This window comes from Ursus arctos, unplaced genomic scaffold (assembly GCF_023065955.2).
Source record: "Ursus arctos isolate Adak ecotype North America unplaced genomic scaffold, UrsArc2.0 scaffold_23, whole genome shotgun sequence".
In the NCBI taxonomy this organism is placed as follows: Eukaryota; Metazoa; Chordata; class Mammalia; order Carnivora; family Ursidae; genus Ursus; species Ursus arctos.
This window is the reverse complement of record NW_026622908.1, coordinates 42356536-42384447: the sequence shown is the minus strand read 5'-3', so window position 1 is coordinate 42384447 and position 27912 is coordinate 42356536. Positions and strand designations below refer to the sequence as shown.

The 27912-nt window shown below is 50.1% G+C and overlaps 1 protein-coding gene across 3 annotated transcripts in view; it reads right to left on the bottom strand.

Moving 5' to 3' along the window:
* Positions 1 to 7195: 7195 nt before the first annotated feature.
* The window catches only part of PACS1 (phosphofurin acidic cluster sorting protein 1), a 138519-nt gene continuing 117802 nt past the window's right edge, over positions 7196 to 27912 (bottom strand). The window contains exons 11-24 of one of the 3 annotated variants that reach the window (XM_057317603.1): positions 24433 to 24513; positions 22961 to 23076; positions 22418 to 22553; positions 21091 to 21195; positions 20267 to 20373; positions 19382 to 19536; positions 19134 to 19244; positions 18254 to 18356; positions 17763 to 17805; positions 15530 to 15572; positions 15125 to 15260; positions 12270 to 12496; positions 10674 to 10793; positions 7196 to 7425 (exon numbers count right to left, since the gene is read on the bottom strand). In XM_057317603.1, the coding sequence (XP_057173586.1) occupies positions 7211 to 7425; positions 10674 to 10793; positions 12270 to 12496; positions 15125 to 15260; positions 15530 to 15572; positions 17763 to 17805; positions 18254 to 18356; positions 19134 to 19244; positions 19382 to 19536; positions 20267 to 20373; positions 21091 to 21195; positions 22418 to 22553; positions 22961 to 23076; positions 24433 to 24513 (1698 nt within the window). In that variant the 3' untranslated portion in view covers positions 7196 to 7210. Of the gene's footprint in view, positions 7426 to 8495; positions 8838 to 9075; positions 10524 to 10673; positions 10794 to 12269; positions 12497 to 15124; positions 15261 to 15529; positions 15573 to 17762; positions 17806 to 18253; positions 18357 to 19133; positions 19245 to 19381; positions 19537 to 20266; positions 20374 to 21090; positions 21196 to 22417; positions 22554 to 22960; positions 23077 to 24432; positions 24514 to 27912 lie in introns of those variants that run through there. The other 2 variants (XM_026483160.4, XM_026483159.4) reach the window with 2 other exon arrangements.

Below are 27912 nucleotides of genomic sequence, written 5' to 3'. Positions count from 1 at the left end.
GGGTTCAGACTCAGAGTCTACCAGGTTCAGTGTCCTGGTGGATGCAAGAGTCCCCTTGGTGTCATCTCTGCCAGAGAGAGGTCCTACATCCTAAGTCAAGAATGTCCTATGACAAGGAGCTCACTACATTCAGCTGTGAGATTGATCTAAAGGTTAGGAAGTTTTTCCTCAGCTCAGAAAGTACCTTCCTGCAGTGCTCACGGACACCAAACTGAAGTTCTGTCTTCAGGAAGAACAGTCTCTTCTCTTTTGCCAGTGGAGGTATTTGAAGACCTCTGTGGTCCCCCACCCAGTCTTCTCCTTGCCTGGACTGACAAATATCTCTTTACCCACCCCTGCTCCAGTTTCCCGACCCTTCTCCATTCCAATTTCTTTTTTTCGGGCTGTATTTTAGGTTCAATCCATATACCGCTCAGAATGTGGTGCTCAAGTCCAGGGCTCAGGGATCCAGACAGGGAGTGAACTTCACAGATCACAGAGGGATAGTCCCCACTTCATGAGACTGCCACCTGTCCACCATGAAGTTGCAAGTCAGGCTAATTTTGACAGCCACCACACTGTGTCTGCTCAGGTAAGCTTGTCAGCTAAAACCCTAGACTGTGCGCATCCCAGTATACGCAGCCAGGTTCTTACGGATCCTGTGCTTCTGCCAGTTTTTTCCCCAGTGACTTTTAAAGGTAGCTAATATAGTCCTACGATGCAAAATTCAAAAGGCACCTACAAGTTACAGTGACCTATGCTTCTTTCTCTCTAGACCCTCAGTCCTTCAGCTCTTCTCCCCAGGATCTCCTACTGTTACCAGTTTCCTGTGTTCATCCATTAGGTTGTGTCCATTAGTGCACAATTTGGGTTTGTCCTTGTCAGTTTCATCTGGTCAGTCTTCCTCCAGAGCCCTGCAGGTTGGAGTCTTTTTTGTTTGGGGTCTGTCTTCCTTTAGCCCTCACGTTGGCCTTTTCCCCCAGAGGAGTGCTGGCTGTGGTGTGATAATCCAACCTTCTACGCAGGGAGACTCCATCAGATCATGACTGCGTTCCCAACTCAGGACAGCACATTCCTGGAGAGGAAATGGAATCTGGAGCTCAGGGCCCCTTTGTCATTCTTGAGGCTCGGTTTCGGAATCTCTTGTGAAAGGGACTTCATCAGAAGACTCTTCTTCTAGAGATTGGGATTTGGTGTTGCAAGGGTGGGTCCTGGGTATCTCTTAAAATTTTAAAACTTCAGTAGTGCCCCATGCTGTGCCTCTTGGGTTGAAAACCACTACTTAAATGTTTTTGTTTTACAGGTAAGGAAACTGAGGCCCAGAGAGGGGAAAGCAGCTGCATGTGCAAAGAGAGCCCGCTGCTGTGGGGGAGCTCAGGCTCCCAATGACCACCATGTCCTTCTCTAATCTACAGTCCAGGTTATTTTGTCTCAGTGTGTAAGGGAGACTGACCACATAGAGGAGAGGTCAAGAGAACTGAGGTCAGATTGCTTGTTCACACCCACACGGAAGCACAGTTGTACATACCCTCCGCACAGCCTCACGCAGGTCCACCTGGAGGCACTGCATGGACACCTGTCTGCCCCACACACGTGGAGGTGTGCGTATATTTATAGGCCCATGTAGGAGCATACCACACATACCCAAGCTCAAACACATCCACAACCCCTGCTTTTTTCTCTTGTGCCTTCTCTGCATCTAATAAAGGAGTACGTTCCTTTTATCATCTTTTTCCGGGTAAATGGAAAGAACAGTTTTCAGTCTCCCTTTGTGACTTCTGCTGGATTCTTGCTCCGGCTTTTCTGCTCTCTGCAGGATTTGGTGCTTTCTTTGTGGTTCTCTTTAGGCATCTGGCCCTGCTCCTCCCTGTATGCTGAGTGGAGGGAAGGCGGGGTCTGCTCTGCCGGGTTCTCAGGCTCTTATCTTGCTTTCAGTGTCTCAATCTTGCCTGCGTCCAAACTTTTCAGCCACTTGGCTTTTTATCTTGTCCCTGAGGATTCTACTGTGCATCTCCCAGGGGAAGAGACTGTGACTTCATCCCGCTCTGTTCTGCATTCCCCCCGCAGCTGCTGGTCTTATGCCAGGCTGCTGATGGGTGCTCTGTTAATGGAGAAAAAAGGGAGGAGTCTATGCCCAGTGGTGATTCAGCTCCTTATGCCATTTTCCGCAGAGCTTATCAGCTTGCCCCCCGCCTGTCCCATGCCTGGGGAAGTTGTTCTTGCTACTTTTAATATTGTTTTCTCCTCGAAAATCACTCCCACTGCTCCCGCCCCTTCCCCTTGGATCCTCAGAAGCACCCATCCCATTGAAATCTGCTTTCCTAAATTATTCTTTTTCCTTTGGCTAGTTTCACTACTTTTCTTTGAAGTGTTTGGGGGGTACTTTTGTCAAGCATATCATTCACCTTGAAATGCCAGCAGGTTCACCCTGAAGTGCTCAAGATTGGGGAGGCTCCTTAAAGATCACATCTCCACCACGTGAGGAGCAGCTCATCACTTCCTGAGAGACCTGTTCCATCGTGAATACCCCTCGTTGTCAGTTCTTTCTGCCACTGAGTCAAGAATCAAGGCTGCTTAGAGCTCCCCTGAGAGGCTCCTGCTTTCTATCCTGGTAGCCACTTGGCAAATCTGTACCCTCTCTTCCTTGTGACCTCCCAGCTGGACTAGAAGTGTCCTGACCCTGCTCAGTGAGAGGGCACACAGACTTTGGGGTCATACTCAGTCAGTTTCAATGTCGTATTTCTCCATCTGCCAGCTGTGGGGCTTTAGACATGCTCTGTAACTTCATCTGTTTCCTCGTTTGTAAAATAAAGTTCCTAATACTTACCTCTTTGGGTCCTTAAGAAAACGGAATAAAACAGCAGAGTTAAGATCTTAACATTAGGCCTTGTATGTAGCAGACACTGTTACTAGTAGTTACTTAGGAATATTATCACCACCAAGCTTACTGTTTGATAGACCCTGTGCTAGTGAACGGAGAGTGGGGAGAAAGTATATGAAATACTGGGCAGTCTCTTAAGGTGTTGTTGGAAGGAAAACACATTCAGGATGAAAGGGAGCAATAAAAGAGGCAGCAAATGGCAAGGCATGTCTGAATACAAGCGCTAAGCTGTTTGGTGCTGGCAATAGATGCCCTATGTGGTCAGGATGGAGAAAGCTCAGCCCAGCCAGGGGTGTTCTCACCTTCTCCCTCCTGTCAGTTCTCCTGCATGTTAAGGAAGCCCTAAACTCCATCCAACCCAGATCACTACCCTGAGCTCCATCCAGACCTATCCTTCAACTCCAAATGGACACTAACCTCAGAGCAGCACACACCACCCTTGCCCTAAACTCACCATCTCCTGTCCAAATCTCCAGGGATGTCCCACTATCTGCCCGTTCACCTAGAGCAGACAGCCTGTCCCAATCCTTGGCTCTTTCTCTTTTGACCCTATTTCCTCACCAGTCACCTAAACTTATTGATCTTACCTCTTAAATTGAACTAAAGTTTCCATTTTCCTGCACCTCTCCTCCCTTTACCATAGTCTTTTCTAAATTGCTGCAACACCCTTCAAGCTCTTCTGGTCTTCAGTCTTGTTTCCCCCAATCTGTTGTCACAAGGTGATCTTGCTAAACTCCCTCATCTCACTTTTCTGCCTAAAACCCTATCCTGGCTCTCCACTGATCTCGGGAGAAAGTGCACAGCCCTCGCCCAGGCACAGAGTGAGGATAACCACAGCTATAGGGCTCCTCAGTGCCCCGGCTGCCTCCTTTCTCTTCTGCCCTATCACTTACCATGCCCATTGCTTTGCAGCCATGCTAAACCACCCGAGGGTCTCAGAACAAGCCAGACTCTCTTATTTCCTGTTTTTGTTATTTCCTGTGTCCAGAACATCCATCACGTCAAGCATCTATCCTGGTAGCCACTTGGCAAATCTGTACCCTCTCTTCCTTGTGACCTCCCAGCCGGACTAGAAGTGTCCTCACCCTGCTCAGTGAGAGGGCACACAGACTTTGGGGTCATACTCAGTCAGTTTCAATGCCACTCAGGTGTCGTCTCCTTTGTGACATCTTGGACACCCCTTCCCCAGGCTGGATCAGATGTCCTTCTGGCGTGCTCCTGTGCAACGTATCATGCTACTTTGCCTCCCCCACTCTCCTCGGAGTTCCCATATAGGTAAGAACCCAACTCTGTTTTCATCATGTACCATGGTAGGACCTTAATACATGTAGGGTGTATGGATGATTGGGAAGTTGGGATCTGAATGGGGACTTGAGAGATGGTCTGGAGTCAGATGACCTGGGTTAGAAATCTGGTTCCTTCTCAACCGATCTGTGTTTAACCCCTCCCTCGTCCTTTCAGCTAGCCTTTAGTATTTGCCATGTGCCAGACTGATGGGTGCTGGAGATGTAGCCTGAGTCCCTGCCTACCTGGAGCTCTCATTCTAATGCGGTACAAGGACATTTATTGCAGGTGACATTGAATGCCATGACTACAGAAAGGGCTCAGATAGAGGCTAACAACTGGGCTTTGGGGCAGGGCATTTGGGAAAGCCTCTCTGAGGAGGTGATGTGTAGGCTGCATCCTAAAAGCAAAGAAAGTAGCTCTGTGGGGGCAGGGAGAGCATTTAAGGTGGGAAAAACCACATGTTTGGGCTTCGTGCAGGGAAGAAGAATGTGATTACTGCAGGATCAGGTGTGGCTCAAGGGTGAAGAGCGTGGGGGGAGAAAGCAGCTAGAAGTGAAGTGAGGGGTAGTGGCGCCGGATTTGCAGGCCTGATGGGCCATGGGGTGGGCGGCTGGAGGTAGCCGCTGAAGGGCTCTAGCAAGGGAGTGAGGCACTCTGGCTTATGTTTGGGAACAGTGTCTGAGAGGCAGAATGGACAGGAGTCACTGTGGTGACACAGGACAACTCGGTGGCTTCTGCCTTGAGTAATAGGATGGACGCCGTGCCATTATCAATACTGGGGAGGATTGAGGGAAATCAAGAGTTCTGTTTGGGCCATACAGGGTTTGAGATGTCTGTGGGTATTCAAGTCATTTAAATGTTTAGAAATGAGAGTTTATGGGCGTGTGGGTGGCTCAGTCGGTTAAGTGGCTGCCTTCGGCTCAGGTCATGATCCCAAGGTTCTGGGATCGAGCCCCGCATCGGGCTCCTTGTTCAGCACAGAGCCTGCTTCTCTCTCTGCCTGCTGCTCCCCCTGCTTGTGCTCTTTCTCTCTGACAAGTACATAAAATCTTAAAAAAAAAAAAAAAAGAAATGAGAGTTTAGATTTGGGATGGGGGTGGGGTTGGGGCAGGGAGCCGTCTGACCTTGGGCTTCCTCCTTGGTGAAAAGGAAGTTATCAGCTGAATTGATTTCCTGGGGCCCCTTGAAGGAGTCTGTGGCAGAAGCCACATGAGGCACTTTAGCAGCAGCTTGGCTAAAAGAAGATGCTTGCAGGTGGTGGTGAGAGGGTCATCCACGCCATTGTCCCAGGACACAGCAGTAGGTGATGACAGGAGTTTAAAACATGGATCTGAAATCCGCTGTCTAGAAGAAATCTGCTGTCTAGAATCCAAATAATGGATATAGAGGAAAAAATCTATATTTTATCTAGGCTGTGCTTAGTGGCTTCCTCCCTAAGAGCATGGTAGGGAAGAGGGTGTGAACTTATTAGACAACAATACTTCAGCCAGATGATCAAGGCTGACGAATCATGTTGAAGGCAGGTACCCTTGATAGGATGTGCTGGCAAATTCCAGCCAAGGGGCATTCTACAAAATACCTGACTAGTACACCTCAAAACTGTCAAGGTTATCAGAAATAGGGAAAGTCTGAGAAAATGTCATAGCCCAAAGCAGTAAATGTAGTGTGGTATCCTGGATGGGATTCTGGAATGCATAAAAGACTTTAGGGAGGGGCACCGGGATGGCTCAGTTGGTTAAGCGTCTGCTTTCAGCTCAGGTCATGATCCTGGGGTCCTGGGATCAAGCCCCACGTGGGGCTCCCTGCTCAGTGGGGAGCCTGCTTCTCCCTCTGCAGCTCCCCCTGCTTGCGCTCTCTTCTCTTTCTCTCTCAAATAAATATCTTAAAAAAAAAAGATTTTAGGGGAAAACTAAGGAATCGGAGTTAAATATGGACTATAGTTGATAATAATGTATCAGTATTGGTTCACTAGTTATAATAAGTATACCATACTAATGTAACATGTTAACAATAGGAGAAACTGGGGGATGGGTGGTATACAGCAATTCTTTGTTCCAACTTTGCAACTTTTCTGTAAATCTAAAACTATTCTAAAATACATGTTTGTTTAAATTAACAATAAAACAATCTGGAGTTGGTATACAAGTTAGACAGAAGTTCTTTCACCTTCTGCACCAAAATGCTACTCTTCGCCTTAGAAGAATGTTTCTGGCGGCCCAATGGGCAGTTCTGCTGTGGTGCAGCCTTGACTCTCAGTGACTGGGCAAGCTGTCTCAACGTGTAAATCTGAGTTGCCCCATGTTTGGAATTCTGGAAATCATTCCTACACAACTCTTTCCCTCTTCTTAGGAGTCTATCTTCTTAATCCAGGGCCTGTGGGAAAACTCAGGTGTCTTTTGGGCTGAGGCATTAATGTCTGTCACTGCAGCAGCACAAGGCCTCTTCATTCATTCTGTCCACAGATATGCATTGTGCACCTAGGGATGAGCCAAGAAGGATCCTGCGTACCAAGGATAGAGCCGGTTTAAAAAAAAAAATCCGGTTTTCTTGGAGCTTACATTCTAGTGGGGAGAGAGAAACAAATGGATAATTAAGTGCCAAGGAGTGAGAAGTGCTAATAAGGAAAACTAAAGAAGGGGGACAGAAAAGGGAGGTGCTATTCAAGACAGGTAGAGCAGGGAAGGCTTCTCTGAGGTGACCTTTAAGCAAAGACTTCAATGGGGGGAGCAAGTCAAATGGACCTAGAGGCAGGGGCAGGATGGGCAGGGGGAATAGCTTGTGCAAAGACCCTGAGGCAGAGCGTTCCTGGTGTGTCTGAGGCATGCAGAGGAGGCCAGGGAGGGGCAGAGTGAGAGGAGAGATCAAACAGCCTTCGGGAGGTCAGATCACGTAGGCCTTGTGAGTTCTGGCAGGCGAGAATTCTACCACTGAACCACCCATGCTAGGCTTTGTGAGTTATGATGAGGGCTTTGGATTACATTCCTGGTGGGATGGGAAGCCATTGGGCAGTTTAAATTGGTAATTTAACACGATCTGATTAACATTTTAAAAAGCTCTCTCTGGCTATTGTGTGGAGAACAGACTACAGGAAGAGTAGGTGGAAGCACAGATAATTAAGAGGCTATTAGAACATCCAGACATGAGTAGCAGCAGTGAAGGGTGGGCACTGCTGGGTTCTTGATTTGTTTTGGGAAGGCCTATAGTACTTGCCGGTGGACTGGACGTTGTATGAGACACAGAGAAATCAGTGGTGGTTCCAAAGGTTCTGGCCTCAGCACCTGAAGAATGGAGGGAGAGGTCTGTGTACACAGGAGCATTTCACACTACAGGGCTGAGTGTGGGGAGAGAGAAGGCCAGAGGCTGGAGCCCCGCGTTTTCCAGTGTTCCAAGGCTGGGAAGCTGAAGATACGGTAAGGGAGGCCAAGAAAGCACAGTCAGAGAAGTAGAAGGAGAGCAGAGTGCTGTCCACAGGTCAAGTGGAGATCAAGCAAGAAAAATGACCCTTGGATGTGGCACCTCAGGTGAACTTGGTAAGGGAACTTCTGATGGGGCTGTTGAGGAAAAAAGCCTGAAGGAGTAGAAGTGGAGGCAGGGAACATGAACAAGTCTTGAAGAATTTCACTTTTTAGGGAGCAGAGACGTGGCAGTCAGAGGGGATTTAGATGCTGGGAAGTTGTTTTTGACATGAGAGCTATTACTGCGTGTTGGCATGCAGACGGGAAAGATCTGGTAGAGATGATGGCAGGAGAGAGGGGGCAACTGCAAGAGTGAAGCCCTGGAGGTAGGAGGAGGGGAGGCCCTGGATGTGGAGTCAGACACAGCAGGCTGGGAGCTTGTGTCTCTTCATCGGCTCGTCTTCTCAGCTCTGAGCTGGACCTGAGTCTGCTTGTCCCCCACACCCTTCCACCTTGGGACTTCCACTGCTCGTGGGCCCCCCCAGCCCCTGCACTGCTTGAGCCCTCCCCCACTGCCTCCTGCCCCCAGGCCTCTCATGAAGCTTCCACTCGGCCCAGAGGCAACACTCACATCCTCTCTAGCTCATCTTAAACACAATTTGACTTCTGGTGTTTCCTCTCACCAACCATTTGTACACCTTGTTCGGTAACTAACGCGCAGACTGCATTTCTGGGCCATTCTCACAGACCTCACTGGACTTTTCCCCTTGGGAGGCAGGCACTATTTCCATATTCCAGGCTCAGAGAGTTTGGTGCAGGGCCACACTGCTGGGTCCCAGAACCTCCCTCCCTTAGGTCACTGGACCACAGGGCTTGGGGAGCCAGTAACAGCCTGCCCTGCTAGGTCATCCCCTCCTCTGTGGCTGTGTCCTGCAAGGCAAGGACGCCAAGGCCCTCCCCTATGCAAGCCCCAACCCCTGGGCACTTCTTCACCGGAGGAAGGCTGGTGTGCAGGCCTCTATCCTGGGAATGTGTGAAGAACCAGGCATCCAGGGAGCAGGGGCTATGACTGTTTTCCATCTCTAAGTTAAGGGCAGGCAGGAAAACCAACTCAATGGTGGACCCCAGCTCCACCCCCTCCACCTGGGCCTCAGACTTCACCAGCTTCCAGAAACTATGGCAGGACATCAGCCTAGTAGAGGGAAAGAAACCAAGTTCTAATCTTTAATCAGAAGAGTAGAAACTGCGCTCGACACGTCACTGTCTTGGGAGGTAGGATTTGGGGATGGTGAATCCTAGAGAAAAAAAAGATTTTGGTGTGAGAAGAGTGTTACTTCTGTTTCTGACCTCTGCTTGCCTCATACTGGGAAAGACACCTTCATGCCTATTTCTCTAATTAAGGAAATGAGAATATGCTTCTTTCCAGCCATTTGAAAGGAGCTGATTTTGAGAGGAGTCGGCTGTGTTGTGGAGGGGAGAGGGTCGTACAGATCCTGCATCACAGTGAGAGGCATAGAAGCCCAAGCCTTGCTAGTTGGTAAGAAATCACCAGTTTATTGAATGAAAAACCCAACATCCACTTGGTCCCTCAAGCCCCACCCCTCTCCGGCCCCAAGAGAGCAGCTCAGCCCAGGAGATGCTCTGGACAGCAGGGCTGAGCGGGGGTAAGGGCTGGAGGAGTTTGGGGAGGTATGGAGAATGAGAAAAACACTTTTCAAAATGAAGTTCTGTGCAAAAACTTCTAGAAGGGGTGAGAGGGCAACAGTAAAGCTCTGAAGGTGCTGTGGGGGAGAGAGGGCTGCGGCCGGGATGGTGGCCCTGCGTGCTCAGCTTCTCCTGAGAAGGCTGATGGTCAAAGCTGAGGAGTTGGCTCAGACCCCTGTGGCGAGAGAAAGGGACTGGAGCCTGCTGGAGAAACACCCAGCTGGGAAGGTGGGCTCTCTGCCTAGGCGTGAGGAAGGGAAGAATACACTAGGGAGTGGGACACAAATGGACACGGTAGGCACAGGGAGATGTAGGGTCACAGACAATCTGCCAGTGGGGGTCTGCCTCCCATCTGTCTCAGTCTGGAGTTCAGGAAGAGGCAGCGCTGTGCTGGGGTGGAGGGGGTAGGAAGCAGAGGGAGGACAGTCATCAACAAGGGGGAAGCCACAAGGACAGGGGCTGGTGCCCAAGCAAGTCACATGGAACCACCAAGAGACTGGCTGTGCAGAGAACAAAGAAACACTCAAGGGCGCTCGAGACATCTAAGGGGGACCTGGGGGTAAGTGTGGAGATCGTGCATGGGGGAGACCAGGAAGGCCCCTCCACCCGAGAAAGATATGGCATCACCATAGAAATGCTGTCCTGGCGGTGAGGGAGGGGTGGGGCCGCCCCTGTGACTGTGGAGGGGAGGGGGACCCTTGGGCCCAGGGTATCCCTTCTACCCCCCACTGGGAGAACCCACGGCAGTGGGAAGTGGTCCTGGGCCCCACTTGAGGGGGGCAGGTTGGGCAGCTGGCAGAGGTGGGGAGGGCTGGACTCCCTGCTGTGGGCCAGGATTCCGGGTTTCCTATTTCCAGGAAAGAACTGGTGCCACGTGGGGAGACTGGAAGTCGAAGGAAGGCCCAGAGGACTCAGTTCCAGGGATGGGCGCCAGAAGGCAAAATCGACATGCCTTGCGCCTGGAGCAGGAGGGAGAGGACTGAGCAGGAGGGAGGGGAGCAGTGTCCCCACTGGCAGTGTCCTTCAGGACTGGGCAAGAGAGATGCAGGCCCCCGGGCCAGGAAAGGGGATGCTGGTCCCGGGCCTGCTGGCCTCCCCCTGCCCGCAGGCGGTGAGGCTGGTGGCAGTGCCAGGAGGGAGAGTGGCCAGGAGATAGTGCCCTCAGGTGGCCTTGCTGCCACTGAATAGTCCCACTGGAAAGTGCTTGACATGGGTGGGCCACTGGGCCGCCAGCTGGAAGAACTTGATGTCACTCCACTCGACTCCGTCGATGGACACTGGGGTGACAGGGGAAGGAGGGGTTGACCAGGGCTGCTAAGGCCACCTCCCCAGGGTCCCTTGGGGAGGGCCATCGCCTCCCTCCCCCCAGAGTCCCGTGACCCTCTCCCCACCTTGCCCGGCAGCCCTCCTCCCATGTCTCCCCGTACCTCTCAGCATGGTCTGCTGCTGCTTGGCAGAGCAGATGAGGCGGCTGATGCCCTCGATGACCTGGCTCTTGGAATCTACCTCCTTTTCTCGAGGTTTCTTGCTCAGGAAGATGGTGGGAACTGGAAAGCAAGCAGAACCACCTCCGTCACAGCGCTTGGAAAAACAGCCACCCCTCTCCTCTTTCATCCCCACTGGCCCCTCTTCCTGTGGGAAGGGGAGGTGATTTGCAGATAGCCATCCCTTCTCCCCTGCTCCCTAACTCTGGGGATGCAGGAGCACATACCAGGATCTTCGTTCTGCCCCCTCCCAGCACAGGGCTCTCCCTGAGCCTCAATATCTAACTGTGTAACGAAGACCTGGAGCCAGTTAGTCTCTGAGGTCCCTTCCAGCTTGAATGTTCCAGGTAGCCTGTGGGGCAAGGTGCCTGTGCCCTTGGGCTCTCCTTCCTACACACTCACACCCACATAGGGCTGAGTCTGATGTGGCTAGGAGGGCTTCACAGGAGTGTTTGCAACGTCTCTGCCCCAGGGATGTCGGGGCAGCAAGGAGGACACTGCGGAGCTGGCAGGCCTGCCCTGGGCAAGTCACTGAGGTGCACCTGTAGACCTGCCACAGCCCCCTGCTTGCCCCCCAGAGGATCTCTATGAAGCAGAGGCCTGAACAGAAAGAGGTCCAGCTGCTTTGGGAGTGCTCTGAGGAGGGAGGGTCCAGCAGTTAAAGAAAGCCCCTACCTGACAGCTGGTTGCCGGGTCGGGCTGTGAGGGCCCCTGAGTCTCCTGGCAGGCCTGCCTGCTACGGCAGGTGCACAGCCAGGTCGGCAGAGCAGACAGCAGCAAGCTCTGCCCTGGGGCTGGCCTGGCTGTGGGGTTCCTGCCTTACTTTCTCAGGGCATAGGACCGGGGGCCATGTGCAACTCGACTTCAAGTGCCTTAAGCCACCCCTCTTATCCAAAATAGGCTGTGCTCCTCGGGTTTGTTTGTTTGTTTATTTATTTATAAAAATATTTTATTTATTTATTTGAGAGAGATAGAGCATGAGCCAAGAGAGGGAGAAGCAGACTCCCTGCTGAGCAGGGAGCCAGACACGGGGCCCAACCCCAGGACCTTGAGATCATGACCTGAGCCGAAGGCAGACAACCAACTGAGCCACCCAGGCACCCCTACTCCTCTTAATTCTTAAACAACTATGCCCTTTCGCTCATGCAGGTTTGAGTGACTTCCAGGATCGGGTGCAAATGCTCTGCTTCATGGGGACACGGTGATGTCCTCCTCTGTCACATGGTCCTTCCCAGAGGGCAGTGGCTGGAAAGGCTCCCTTCGTTAGGGCAGCATTAACTACCCCGGGGCCCTGAGGTACTGATGTTCGGCAGACAGGGACCGATTACTCACTGGGACATCTGTTTCCTTGGTTACAGGACTGCCCTCATCTCACAAGGTGAGCTAGGATCCTTGCAGAACCCTGGGCTGAACCACATAATATATGTTCTGCTTTGCCCTCGTCCAAAGGTCTCCCAGAAACAGATTCTGTCCCAGACCCTGAGAAGAGACGGCAAACCCTAGTGGCCCTGATTGTCCCTGGTCTCAGATGTCACCTACCTTTCTTGTTCTTCTCTTTGGTGACCACAGTCATTGCCATGGTGCCGGAAAGCTGGGCCTCCCCACCATGGGGCAGGCGGGAAACCTGCACTGAGCGGAAGACGCTCTTGAGGGTGTTCTTGGAACTGGCATCCCTCTTGTCACCTTCCCTCCTCCGCTCACCAGGATGGCCCAGCCAGTAGTCCACCTGGAGGCCAATCACGTCCCCATATGGGCTGTTGGGGCTCCTGAAGAAGGGGAACAGTAACGGAGAGTAGGCTCTGCCCTCAGTTCTCAATGGCCAGACTGGGGGGCCAGGAGGGGCTGCCAGGCTCTGGGGGGGTGAGGGGAGGTGGCAGGCTAAGTGGTTCTGGGTTCCCTCCAGTCTCACAGAATTGGTTTGTGTGGGAAGGGAGAGACAGGCTGATCGGAAGACAAAGCCAGGAGAGGGTAAAGACCTGAGGTACTGTGAAGGAACCGAATGTGAAGTCACAGGGGGACGAGGGAAGCAGAGAGGAAGGAGGCTTTATGAAGAAAGCGTGGATGCACACATACACACACTCACATGCACACACGTGTGCGCACATGCACATGTACACACCCGGCAAGCAAAGCCCAGGCAAAACCCAGCCAAGGGCTGGAGAGATTAAGTGGGGCAGAGGCGCGAGCACCTCGGCTGGCTCCACAGCAGCCCCAGGAGGGAGAGCTGACGGCTGCTGACCTGCGGCTTTCTCTTATTTATGGCACCTCTAGCTCAGGGATAATTTTAGCTCCAAGGGGAAAAGGGGCTGATGTTTTCTCAGAAGGAGGTGTCAGACACAATAGGCACACAGGCTACAAAAGTCATCTGACATTTCTCTTTCTGCGTGGTTCTAGTGGTCCCATTAAAAACTAGCTTAAATGGGATAGGAAAGGAGGTCGAGGTAAGGGCTGGTCCCCAGGCCCTCTGGGAAGCCTGGAACCATGAGGCATTACCGGCTGTGTGGGATTTCCTCCTTTCTTGAACTAGAGACCACGAAGGGAAGTGAAAAGGGGAGGAGGGAAGGAGGGGGTGAGAGAGGATAGAGTGCAATGGAGGCCTCTTGCCATCTAAGAATATTCATGTTCTTCAGGGACCATGACTCTGCCATTGGTGTTTCTGGAAAAACCACCGGCCAGTGCCTACCCTCTCTGCTGCTGAGAAGAAACAGAAAGAAGCAAGGCAGAGAAAAGGGAAAAAGGGAGGAAGAAGGTGCAGGGGCCCATTTGTGTTCCTGACCCACACCTGCCCTTTTCTCATCTCATGGGCTGCTCCCTCGGGTCCCCTCCGGGAGAGCTCTGCTCCACCCTCCCTGTCAGCTCCTGCTGCTCAGGCCTGGCATGAGAGCTGCCTCCTGAGAGGCCACCCTGACCACCTGATCTAAACTCTCGATACCTGAGACCCTAAAGAAATTCTTTCCCCTTTCAGAGCCATCCCCCTACTACTTTTTCACAGTGCTTGCTGCAACCTGCCCAGTTTGAACGTTCTGCTGCTCTGCCATTGCCAGGGCCTAGGAGCCCGAGCTCCAGGACCAGGACGAGCCTTTCTTATTTACTGCTACAGCTCCAGTGCCTCAAACAGCTACTGTGCTGACAGACAGACAGACTGCGTGCATGAAAGAAGGCAGCAGCTCCCTCGTGCCGGGCACCAGCAACACACAGCCTCACAGAACTCGGACACGGCTATTTCACTCTACTCCCAGCCAGAGTCGGAAATGAAGCTTAGTAACTTGTCCAAGTGATGTAGGTTCTTTGCTGGAGTAAACTTCAGAATCTTTAGTTTGGCTCCTAAACCTTTTCATAGACCCATTTGTGTACTTCCTTGTAAAATCCAGTTTTAGCAAGAACCCTGCTAAGACAGTTAGCAAGAAACCCCCCCCCCCCGATCATCTGGATCACCTGGTCAGGCTCCTCGTCCCCCGCCACCCCCAGGAGATGTCTGACACCCTGACTTGTCTCAGCAAAATCCTGTTAGGACTGTTTAGAACCCCTCTTACGCCTGACGTTTCCGCTTGGTAATTTTCCATCCATATCTGCTCCCAGGGTAGAAATCCCCACTTGTTCAGGCTGTGTTTGGAGTTGAGCCACCCACCCTGCAAAATCCATGGCAGTGCTCCCTACACCTATCTCAATGGTCACGCCCTGATGTGGTCTCCCTCGTTGTGTTTTGTTTTTTTTTTTTAAGATTTTATTTGTTTATTTGAGAAAGAGAGGGAGAGAGAGAGGGAGTGTGCAAGCAGGAGGAGGGGCAGAGGGACAGGAAGAGAGAGAAAATCCCAAGCTGATTCTGTGCTGAGCATGGATCTCGACATGGGACTCGATTCCATGACCCCAAGATCGTGACCTGAGCTGAAATCAAGAGTCAGATGCTTAACCCACTGAGTCACCCAGGCGCCCCTCCCCTCACTGTGCTTGAACAAGTGTCACTGAGTAATTTGTTCTTTAACACAAGATAATACAGTGGACCTAACACAGAACCATGACTCAAACCCAGGTGTGCGGGACTTCTATGGCCACACTCCACCACGCTGGGCAGACCCCAGCAAGACTTCTGCACAGCACTTCACAGGCTGCAAAGGGCCTCTCTGCCATTTGTCTCATTCAACCCTTTGACCCCGGGAGACAGATGAGGAAGAAACTATCCTGCATTGTACAGAGCTGTTCCACTTGCCCGGCTAGTGACCTAAGTCTCTGAATTCGAACTCCAAAGTTCTTGCCACTATCCTATCCTGCCTTCTACACTTGGTATGCCATCATTGTTATGCAATGCTGCAGGCAGGTGGGGGGAGTCAGTCAGGTTCCTGGGCCCTGATGGAGGGGTTTGGCAGGAAGGAAAGGTATGGGCAAGAGCCCCTTACCCCACAACGGCGAGGGCACTGCTCATGGATGGGGACGAAGGAGGGGTGGCTGTGGTATCTCGGCTCAAGCCTGAGCTGGAAGGCGGTGATGTGGAGGGCACAGTAAGGCTGACCACAGGTGAGTCATCCCCATCGCCTGTCAGGGGGACAAACACAGTTGGCTAGAGGAAGCCACCCCTGACCAGTTGGTGACAAGGGGTCGAGGGCCCCTCAGTCTCAGCTGCTACTGAGCCTTAGACACTTCCCCACTGCCCCCTGCCACCGCTTCACCTGGGAAGTGAGGGTGCCCAAACTCTGCCTTAACCTTGGAACACCCAAAGTCTTCACCTTCTGGCCTGATGGACTAGAGAGGAGGCCGGGAAGGCATCACCTCACTTCACAGGAGCACAAGGGCCCCAGGCTCACCTGCAGTGGAAGGAGAGTCTTCAACCAGACCCACCTTCACCACCTGGGAGAAAGAAGAGACATTGCATTAGGTCCTCTCACTAAAGCTGGACACATTTCGATCCAGTTGGAAGCAGGTGATTAGACACAACAGCCATTACTATACATTATTTGATGAGAGGCTTTAAAAATCTTTGCAAATCCAGAGCAGCCCAGATCTGATCTTTAAGGTATGTAAAAAAGCCCAGTTCTAAACAATGAGGTGGGGGCACACAAGACCTCATAGCTCATTTCTGGGGAGGGCAAAGCCACCTTGAAGGCAGGGCCCATTTCAGTATTCTGATCATGTTTCTTCTAAGACCACATGGCTAGTAGGAGACCATCTTCCCATGTCAGAGAAGTGAAGAGCCACTGTGAGAAAGCTTGGTAAGGCAGCGTGTTGCAGAGGGGGAGCTCTCTGAATGCCTGCTTGTGTGAAACCAAGCAAGGGAATGCGCTGATATCAGCTTCCTCCTTTCCAGACTTGCTGGAATCTGGGTGAATATGAATAAGACGGTGGTCATACGCACCCCTGCCCCTTCCCTACCTCAAGGCAGTGTACTGATTTCAGCTTCCCAAAGAATTTTAGATTTCTCATAGAGAATTCTGGGAAGGACAGAGAGGGCCCTCCAACAGCCAGCAAAGGCACAGCTAGAAACAGACTATTTGAATGTCACAGTTGTGGCTTGAAGTGCAGGTGAATCCTGGTGAAGTAGCAGACCCAGGGCCTACCTAGCACCTGGCAGAGGTGCTAGGGAGAGCTGCGAGGTCACGGAAACTGGACCCTAGGTACTGATGGGGAGCAGAGATCATGTGCAGATGGTCCCCTCAAGGCTGCTCAGAACACAGTGCTGCTATTCACTGAAGTTTGTCCTAAATTCTCTATGCATCCTTATTTTAGTTCCCAGAAAGTAACACACTGACACTCTCAACTTCCTGGATATAATTCCCCTTACTCCCCTGGCATTATATGAAGCTGCCAGTTCCTTTGTTTCAATTTTAAATTTTTTTATATTTCTCTCTTGTCTGTGAGGCTAGAGTGGGCAGCAACCCACAGCTCCATGAAGACGCAAATCAATCATCAGCCTAGGTTACAGGCCATGGCGCAGAGCCTCTGGCAAGGCTTAGGGGAGCAGCCCCAGTGCCTAACAGGGACTGAGCGGAACTTTCAGACAGCAGGCTTTAGCAAGGCATAAGAAGGGACAATCGAATTTTTCCAGGCTCAGGGATCTCCCACGATCACTCAAGACATCTAGTATCTGGGTTGACCATAGAATAGGCTCTTTGTCTGCATATGCCCCCCTACCCAAAGCTAGGAGATTACAGGAAAAGATATAAGCTGATTTGGAAGAGAAATTCGATGGCCTCATACATGGAAATATGAATTTTCAGCCATGCTTTTGTGGTGTGCTTTGGCCCCACAGGGTGTCAGCTCTGTCACCTCTGGCATCCCTCTCTTGGTTGGTCTCGGTCTTATGGCCCAGCTACAGCCAAATGAAAGCCAGTACCACCTGCCATCAGAGATATCTAAGAAGTTTTCCTTTTATTTCCAAAATCAACTCATCTAGAGATTCTCCTTTGACGAAATAGAAGGTGAAAGAAGGGCCCTTCGTTTCAATGGTACATCTGACCCTGAAGACGGAAATACCTACTTCTTGGACTTCTCTTCATAATATCATCTATCATTATTTCATTTCTGAGGCAGCTTTCTTTTCCCTGGAGCCCGTGAAAATTATGCTCTGGACATGACTCCCTAGGCTGAGGCACTAGGTTCTGGGCTTGGTGTAATAAATATGAGATACCAGTGCTCATCTGGGGATAGCTGATGATTTGGGAAAGGAGGACACAAAGAAACAGCTCAGGGCATATCCCAGCCCAGGATTTCTTGACCTGGGCACTACTGACTTTGGGGCCAGATAAATCTGTTGTAGGTGCTGTCCTGTGGTCAGAACTTTAGCAGCATCCCTGGTCTCTAACCACTAGATGCCAGTAGAACCCCAACTTCAGCTGTGATAACCAAAAATGTCTGCAGACATTGCCAGATGTGCCCTGGGGGCAAAACTGCTTCTGGATGAGAACCACTGTCTAGATGAATCCTTTATGTGTGTGTGTGTGTGTGTGTGTGTGCGCGCATGCGCACGCACGTGCACGACGGCAGGAACAGGAAGGCCAGGAGAGTGAGTGGGGTACAGAGGAGTGGGGAGTCAGTACTCACACCAATGAAGGGGATAAACTTCTGATAGGAGTCTTCATCAGGGCTGTTGGTAGAGAAAGGAAAGCCTTACAGTTAGTGGGTGATACTCTGTGGAGAGTTGGGGATAGAAGCTTTTCATATTTTACTGTGGCGTCAAGGGAGTCCAGACACTACATGACACTTTCCACCATGTCTCAGGATGGCACAAGGAGCCACAGATGGAGGCAAAAGACCCGATTCTGCATGCTGCACCACGTGTGACTGTCAGCCCCTAGGATGGACTTCTCTTATACTAAGTGGGTATCCATTTGGGTGGGGAGGCCCAGGACAAGGAGGGGAGTGCCTGGATGGGAGCCAGTATAAAAACGGTCTCTTTCTGTCCCTCATATTCTCTTGGGTGCCTACAAAGGGAAATGAGTGGGGAGAAGGAAAATATGGAAAAGCAAAGAAAACTCAAGATTCATCAAACCCACCCAACCCATTCCCAAGAAATCCCCTGAAGTCAAACTTACAACTTGTGTCTGCAGGTCAGCATGGCTTCAGCCACAGGGAGCTGGTGTGTCACACCAGCCCCGTTGACATACTGCATGACTCGCCCTACCACATCCAGTTGCTCTGCAGAAAAGACAAGAGATAACTACCAACTATTTCAGCAGATAAAGCTGAAAACCCTCTTAAAGAGATCCCCTTTCTTGAGACCCATCAGAAGACCCTAGGAGTTGCGACAGAGGAAAGGTTCTAAAGATCCTTGGGTTTTGAATACAAGAAATGATGAACCAAAGAGCTGTTCTCTCCCTTCCAGTCTCTGCAGTTCCTCAGAGTTCTGCTCTTTCCCAGGCTGATCATGTCCCACATCACATCTGTTTTGCTTAAACCAATCTCATAATCTAGAGGAACCCCTCCACTCCACCAGTCTCTGCCCATCACTTCCTTCAAGGTCTGGTGATGCATTTACTACTCCTCAGCCTTGCAGAGCTCAAGCTCACTCTAAGCCCTACCACTCTTACTCTGTATTTCAGAGTAAAGACACGGTCGGCACAGTGTTATTTGCTTACCAACAGACTGCTTAGTAACTATTCTCGCTTCTTATGTTTGATTTCTACAACTAGAAATGTCCTCCTTACCACCCCCTCATGACCCTCCTCATTTCTAGATGTACAGGAGCAGAGCAAACAGCAGAGACTAAAAACATCCAGAGTGAAAAAGGGCTGCACATAATGGGCCTCCTCCTAATAAATACTTACTGAAAAAATAAACATGCAAAGGGATTGTGAGTGGTAGAGCCATAGGAAGGAAAAGAAGTATGCTTTTCTGGCCTTCTCCTCTGGCCAAGACTGGCTCTCCATGACCCAGGAGGCATCTTGCCTCAATCCCTTGCAAAGGGGCCATTACCTGATACGGGGGGCTCCGATCGGCTGAAGAGATCTCTCCAGCCAGAATCAAGGAAGGTACTGCTGTATCTACTGTCGACTGAGCCCAAGTATTTGGCCACAGGGTGAGAACCTGGGAGATGGAAACAAGAGAAGGTGAACTGGTTACGGGACAGAATAAGGGCCTGGCCTTTTGGTCTCCCTAGCTGTCCCTTCCTAGGGCCCAGCCCCAACATGCTGCTTCAGGAATGAAATCTGCCCCATCTTTACCGAGGGGAATGATGAGAAAGCGCATGTAGCCGAGCCAGTCAGAGGTCTTGCTGGCCAGCGACTTGACAAAGAACCGGAGGATGGAGCTCAGGTAACTCTGGCCTCCCACTGCTGCCACCTTCACCGGCCTTGGCATGGAGGAGTTGCAGTTGCAGCTGGGGAGCAAGGGAAGAGTCACAACCACATCCGGGAGGTGCACCAGCATCCTGCTTGGAGGAAGGCCCCAAGCTCTGGCTTTACTTGATCTCAACAACACACACGGGAAAAATAAGCCAATAAACAAAATAATACACAGAGAAGCAATAAACTACAGTGCTTTCAGAATTAGGAGAGAAATCCAGGATCGAAGAGGGCAGGTAACTAACTATCTAGAAGGAAGAAAGAATTAGCTTAGGCTAATGGGAGACAGTCTGGCAGTACTGCCAGGGGTCAGCAGTGGGCATAAGCCCAAATGCCTGCAAGGCCCGAAGTTCTTGTTCCCGTTGGCAGGGACTCCCGGCCCCTCTGGGGAGGTCCCAAGGAGGGAAAGCCCCGACTCTGCATGCCATGCAGCACGGCACAGTTAAGAGGGGTGAGAGTAAAAGGCCTTTGTAAAACCCTGGTTCTTTCTCCCTGATCATCTTCATCCTGGGTTTAAGAAGAAGATGTGGCAGGTCAAGGAGTCCAGGTGAGGAGGCAGGGAGAGCAGGAAAATGACATTTTCACTCCCTGACCTCTGGGGCCAGCAGGGATGTCAGAGCACCATGGCCTGCCATTGCCCAAACACACGGCGACTGAGGATTTTTAGTCTGATGAGGCCAGGCAGTCCTGTCACTGCTTAGAAGTCAGGGTGAGAGGATGAGGTCAGCGGTAACCCCAAAGGGCAGGAGATAAGTAAGCCCTTACTAGCGCTGGATACGGGTGAGCAGGGCGGACAGCACAGCCTGGACCTCGACGGTGGAGCAGGTGCACACGACAGGCTTCCGTTGGTCCTGGAGCAGCTCTGCCACATACTGGGGGGCGGGGAGGGAAAGGGCAGGGACACAGGTGAGCCACAAAGCAGGGATGCAGCTCCCCCACAGGCACCAAGAGAGCAAGGCCCAGCTAGAGTTGCAGGGCCCTGTCCTCTGTCCTTTAGACCAAAGCTAGGCAAAGAAGAGGTCAGGTTTCCGGCTGCCAGTGAAGAGAAGGTGGGGCTAGACCCACGTAGACATGCTAACCAGGAAATGTGGGAAGGCTAAGGAATCTTTAGATTCTAATGCTGTCTCTGTAGGCTATGTTCCAGGTGACAGGGCTGCTAGGAAAGAGGGATTCTGGCACCAGGATCTAACTGGGTGGACAGCAGTGACTGGGAGCCAGAGGGGATTGGCTCTGCCTCTTCTGAACTGCCTTCATGGGAACTAGGGGCCACCTCTGGCATTTTATAGCACTCCGTACCTCTCAAGCTACCTTTATTCTGTTATGCTGACAGGAAAACCACACATAACCACCCCGGAAGGAAGGTACGATCGACTGCTTTTCTACAGATGAGGAAATTGAGGTACAGAAAGTTAGTGAAGTGAGGTCCTATAGGCCAGAAAGTGACAAAAGCGGTACAAGAGCCCAGACCCATAGGCTGAGTTCAGGGAAGAGGGGCCTGAGACATGGGGATCATTTTCCTATTTCTCCATGTCCTGCCTCTTGTTCCCCAGAACCTCTCCTCCCCAGCCCTGCCATCTTTAATGCTTTACCTGGCCCTGCCAGTCAGCAGTGTTGACAAGGATGACATTTTCTGGGAGGGCTGCATCTGATACCAGGATCTGATTCAGTTGGTCATACACCACCTTTCTTGGAATCTGCAGGGATAAAAGTACCTGTCAGGCAGTCCCCAGGGAGCTTGAGGGTAGGGAAGGGGGCACTAGGGTAGAAAATCTTTGGAGCAAGGGTATTCAGAGAAAACAGATACTAGGAATTTCTGGAGGAGACTCAGTATCCCACTGGCCAGAGCAAAATGGAAAGGACGAGGATAAAGAGTTAAGCACAGTCCTTAAAGAACACACTCAGATGCCAGGAACAAAGCCATAGCAGTTGTCCTGACAGAGGGAGGGCAGATGAAGCTAGAAACGCAGTCAGCATCCCTAAAGGGTAATGATACAGCATGAAGTACCAGGAAAGGAGGAGGGAGGGAACAGTTAGCAGGTGCTCACAGAAATGAAAATGAGGGCAGTGGGGAGAGAACCAAGGAGAGCGGCAGTGAGCGCTGTGTGGGGAGCCCCGCTGTCACAGGGAACAAAAGGTATGTCAGGAACAGTGATTAGCAAGAAGGACGACACCTCGCCCCAGGCACGCTATTCTGGTCTCCAGCTCAGTTTCAGCTCTGTAATACTCGGGAAGCCACATTGACACAAACTTTCCTCTTGGTGATATTTATCAGGTAAACAAACAGGTTTGCTGTTCTCTAGAGGAAGAGTAGTTGTGTGAGGTGTATCAGTTTAGAAAGGTTCCGTCCCCAAGCCCCCAATACCACTGGCCTTCAGAAAGAGGACCTAATCCCTGAGGTCCGGTTTCTTCTGCTTCTCTTCTAGCCTACTCTTAGGTCTTTCAATCAAAACATTTTAATATTGTTGATTTGCCAGCTTGAAATCACTATCACCGGCACAGAGTAGTACTGAAGGTATCTGAGCCCCGATGGGAGACATCCTGTGAGATTTTGATGGCTGCTATCCTCCAGAACAACTGATGCACCTCACAATCTCCAGCCTGATGTCTGATGGGGGCAGAGGAGGCAGAACGAACAAGGTGTGGAAATGCCACTTGGGGCTGATGGCTGCGACGATGCTGGTGTTTCCTGCTCCCTCCTCTGCTCCCCAAAGATCAGCACCAAAGCCAATCCCACACTAGTAGTAAGTAACACATGTTAGACTTCTCTGATTTAGATCTGTCTTCAAGATTTTTATTCAGGGCATTTCAAAGTATTCCTCCTTTTCTCTCTACCTAACTACCCAAGGAAGATGACAAAACAGAAGCCAAGGTCTAAGGATGCTCAGAGGGTCCCAGCCTTGAGGGGTGATGGGGTACCTGTGTGCTGTGGCCCAAGTCGGGGGACCGCTCACTGTCAGAGCTGTTGGTTCTCTCACTCAGGGGCTTGGAGAGCTGCCGCTCCTTCAGGGGTGTGCTCCTCTTCTGCCGGGGTGTGTGCACCCCATCCATTTTGCTGCCAGAGATGTGAAAAGGAGGTAGTTAAGTAGCCCCTGTGATCCCAGGGCCATGGCTAGTCCCACTCTTCCCTAGGCCATGAGCCTCTGCTAAGTATGGTCACAGCCTTGCACTATCTGCTTGGTTTGTTTGTTTGTTTGTTTCTTCTTTTTTTTTTAAGGATTTTATTTACTTATTTGACAGAGAGAGAGGCAGTGAGAGAGGGAACACAAGTAGGGGGAGGGGGAGAGGGAGAAGCAGGCTTCCCGCTGAGCAGGGAGCCCGATGTGGGGCTCGATCCCAGAACGCTGGGATCATGACCTGAGCCGAAGGCAGACGCTTAACGACTGAGCCACCCAGGCACCCCTCTGCTTGGTTTCTTTAATTCTACCCCATGTTTTAAGATTTTTTTCCAATCTTGAGTACCTGGGGGAAGCAGAACCTTGGAGATCCGTTTTGCTGGACTTCATGGGAGTTTTGACCTTCTCTGGCACAACCAGACTCGTGCTCACATCTCCAAACATGTCCTGGTCAGTGATTTCCTGCCATGGAGGGAAAGGAAATAGCAAGGGTTACTTCCCTGTCAGTGACCACCCAGGAGCCTCATGGGTCCTGACAGGGCCCATCACAATCACAGGGAGAGTCAGTCACTCACTTTTTTCCTTGGAAGCACATGGTTCTATAGCTGCTAGCTCACCTGATGAGGGAGATTTCTGTTTAATTTAACTGAGTACACCCACCGTGCTGGGTATGGCCTCTTGCTATTCAGTCCGTCCTTTGCATTTATGAACTACGTGTCAACGCACAAACCTGGCCTGATGATCAGGCTTCTTTAGGTAGGAAGGAGAATTTTAATCAGGAAGTGACATGATTGGAATTTCATTTTAATCAGGAAGTGCAGTATGAACCAAAGTTGGGCAAGAGTGGAAGCTGGGTTTTTGGATTACTGGTGAACCATAACGTGCAAGTGGAAAGTTTTAAATTAACCTGCATCAAGCCTAACATTGGGTTATACACCAGATCTTTAATGCATCATTATTTATATAGGAAACATAAGTCTGAAATAATTCTTCCTTGGATTCCATTCAACTCCCAGGTCTCACCGTGAGGCTAATGCATAGTACACCCCCAGATGGTATTTGGTAAAGTTCTCTGCTCTCTCCCACCCCATGTCCAGCGTCCAGTCCCATTGGATGAACTTCTGCATATTCTGAGAAGCCCAGTTCAGATGTTCCTCTCCAGTCAGAATCACTCTGTTCTTCCCTGAGCCTCCACAGGGCCTCTGCACACATGTGCACAGCTTGGCTTTCCTCCTGGAGTGTGGCATCTTGAAGGCAGAGACCACGACATTCTCACCTTTGCATCTTCATTGCTCAGCACATGTAGCTGCCCAGTAAATGTGTGTGGAGTCAATGTCTAAACTGGGCACCCCAGGAAATTCATTTCATTTCTCTAGGCCTTGGCCTGCCCTCCTGGGCAGCTCCCGTCCCTTAGGGGAAGGACTTGACCAATAATAACTTGGAAATTTAATGTGCAGGCTGCCTGCTCACTCTAAGAGCAACACTGGAGGAAGGGATGGTTTTTGAGGGGAAGATATTGGTTGGCATCTCTCAGAAGTAAATAAGGGTGACAGATAGTGAGAAGTTATCTAAATTAGCATTTAATCAGATCTAATTAAAGAACAGAATGGGGACATTTCTGGTTTGCTAATTTGGGGAATGACCTGGTCTCCAGGGTAGGTTACATTCCATGGGTAAGGATTCCAGGAGAAAAGAGAACACAGGACATTCACAGGTCCACAGATACAGGCAAAATTCCCAGGGTGGTCCTGAAGGTCTTTTGGCTTTATTTCTAAAGGTACAAAAACTATGTTAAACAGGGGACTGAGCCGCACATACCAGAGTGTCTGTTTCAGTCAAGCTGTCATCTTGATTTTTAATCCAAGCAGATTTGACTTTTTCTAGAGCAGCCAATTCCATCTGCAAAAATTATAATAATTAGTCATCACCAATCCAAGTAACTACCATTCTAACCAGTTTTCTAGGTCCCTGAGAGGCTTAAAATACTTCCACTTAATTTGAAGACCTCATAAAATCTTTGGAATTTTCATCTTATAAGGAGTATGTTTTTGTGAAAACTAAGTACCAGAAGGGTCAGTTATTTTTGTCATCATTAAATCAATAACACAGTGAGATACAGAACCTAGCAGTTCTGATTCTCACAAGATGTCACAGAAAAGAGAAGCTCGAAGTTTAGATGGCTTTGTATGGGATCCATAAGGTCTCTGACTCTGGATGCAGTAAATACCCTCATCCGGGAAGGACATTTGGGGCCTCTTCTGCTTGTCAGAAGTTGCTGAGAAGGAGATTCTTATAGGTCGGGTCTTTCACTTTGAGACTAAAGACATCCATGGTAGCCAAATTTATTTTGCTTGGTAGAAACATCTAGAAAACCCTCAAAACAAATTAATATACTAAGCAAAAAGATACCCAACGCTAAGCCATTTAGGTGTGAATTATTTCTCCCTTTGTCCCCAACTCTTACTAGTATTTCTCATAAACATTAAAAATTTACTTTGTAAATACTGATATATAAGACTAGATTTTTCATTTTTGCTAATATTGTTTCTGGCTGTGCAGATGTCAATGTCAAAGTCATGAGAATTTGAGGGTTGTGGGTTTTAGATGTAGGGAAGGTACTGGCCTTAGTGAATCTCTTTGGAAACCAGGGAGTCGGGAAAGATCAAAGATAATCTACTTCATCCCAATTACTCAAAGTCCTTCCTCTGAGTAAATTAAATAGTACTGAGAAACATTGGGCTTATAAGTTCAAGGGGTCATTTGGCAAACTAATGAACAAGCATAACAAAAGTAGGCCCTGTGCCATATTCTACACCACAGTTCTCCACCTCAGCCCTGTTGACACTTTGGGCCAGATCCTTCTCTGTTGTGGGGGATGTGTGCTGTGTGCGGCAGGACGTTAAACAGCATCCCTGGCCTCTCTGCACTAGATGCCAGCAGCAGCACTGCCCCTGCCTGGCGTGATAATCAAAATGTCTCTAGTCACTGCCAGTGCCAAATGTTCCTCTGGAAGGAGGCAAAAATCACCCCTGGTAGAGAACCACTGCCCTAAACCATCTGCAAGATTAACCCAACATACTTTAACCAGACCTTGTGATCCCAGATCTTGAGATGGTTTGCCTCAGATTACACAGCTAGTTCATCACACATTATTTATATGAATAACCAATGTTAACAGGGTCCAGAATCATGGAAAAGTCCTGGTCAGATTTAAGACTGAAGAGGGGGAGGGGCGCCTGGGTGGCTCAGTCATTAAGCGTCTGCCTTCGGCTCAGGGCATGATCCCGGAGTCCTGGGATCGAGCCCCACATCAGGCTCCTCCGCTGGGAGCCTGCTTCTTTCTCTCCCCCTCCCCCTGCCTGTGTTCCCTCTCTCGCTGGCTGTCTCTCTCTCTCTCTGTCAAATAAATAAATAAAATCTTAAAAAAAAAAAAGACTGAAGAGGGGAGCGCCTGGGTAGCTCAGTCAGTTAAGAGTCTGACTTTTGATTTCAGCTCAGGTCAGGATCTCAGGGTAGTGAGATGGAGCCCTACGTGGAGCTCCACACCCAGTGGGGAATCTGCTTGAGATTCTCTCCCTCCCTCCATGCCACCCTCCCCCCCACACAGATGTGCTCTCTCTCTCAAATTAATAAATCTTAAAACTAAGACTGAAGATGATTTCACTCAATTTTGGATCTCAGTATGACAAATGAATTAAACATATTTAAAGAGAATGAATTGGGGCAATAACACCATTTTGCTGGAGGTTTTTAAAGTGGCATGTCCTGTTGTCAAGCCTTGTGACAGGTACAGAATTGTTTCCATGGTAAAGTTACAACAACTTTCACTTGGATTGGTGTTAGAGGGAACCTGCTGGCTATCTACTGACTCTTCTAGATGTTCCAAACAATCCCATCAGGAGTAAACTCCCAATTCTCCAAATGTCTATGTCTATAAATACGAAGGGCTTTTCTCACCCCAGAACCCTGGAACACCAGCTGTGCAGTAGCTGTGTCTGTCTAATTGTGTAGTACTGGAGGCAGATGCTGGCAGTCCAAAGCACTGTGCCCGCGGGGTGACGCTAGCTGCTGCAGGAGGGATACATGCTCCTGTGGGGGCAGGGAGGAGCAGAGTGGCGTGGTATTTTAGGCTATCATTTTTATGAAGTACTAGTCTCTAACACCATTATTTACAGTGCAATGGAAATAACTTTTAGCAGCAGGCAGTCTTGGCTGAAAGGCGACTTCTCTTGACCTCCCTAACTGAAGCACTGTCAGAGCCTATTGTTATCGGCTTGGAAAACCAAATTATGTTGCTACTGTGTGCTCATAGTCTTGGGAAAACTCAACAACTGTACTATTTTTTAAAAAGTATTTATTTGAAAGAGAGAGAAAACGAGCATGCTCGATCAAGTGCAGGCAGGGGCAGAGGGGGAGGGAGAGAATCCTAAGCAGTTTCCACACTGAGTGTGGAGTGCCATGTGGGACTCAATCTTAGGACCCTGAGATCATGACCTGAGCCGAAAGCTTAACTGACAGAGCCACCCAGATGCTCCAACAACTGTAAAAATTTGTATCAGCAGAAATTCCTTCTGGTTCTAGTGATAAACTGAATCCTCTGAAATTTGGGGAACAAAAAAGAAGATTAAGAAAAATAAATCACTAGGGGCGCCTGGGTGGCACAGTGGTTGGGCGCCTGCCTTCAGCTCAGGGCGTGATCCCGGCATTATGGGATCGAGCCCCGCGTCAGGCTCCTCTGCTGTGAGCCTGCTTCTTCCTCTCCCACTCCCCCTGCTGTGTTCCCTCTCTCGCTGGCTGTCTCTATCTCTGTCGAATAAATAAATAAAATCTTAAAAAAAAAAAAAAGAGAAAAGAAAAATAAATCACTAAATAACAACAGTAAGGAAACCAGAGAGAGAGGATAAAAGTTGGGTAGCATGTGCACACCTGCCTCCATATGCACCATCTCAGTATTTTTTCCCTAATACATTTGGAAGTTCTCTGTGTAAAAGCACAGCTTGCTTTGTCATTCCCGAAGTGCCTTTCATACTAAAGGATTCCAAAGTTCCACATCCACATCGAGACATATGGGGCTCTTCAAAATAGAAATATCACAGAGAATCAGCAAAGCAAGTTTGAAATCTGGCCAACAGAACGAGGATTTGAAGGACTCACTAAAAAGACATCTAGATCCTAACAGCTTCAGGAGACCAGAACTGAAACGGTTCTAACACTATAACGAGAAGAGCCATTGCAGCTTCCACGTACCGCCTGCTTCCCATGTAGTAAATCCATCCACCTGTCAGTCGAGCACCGCAC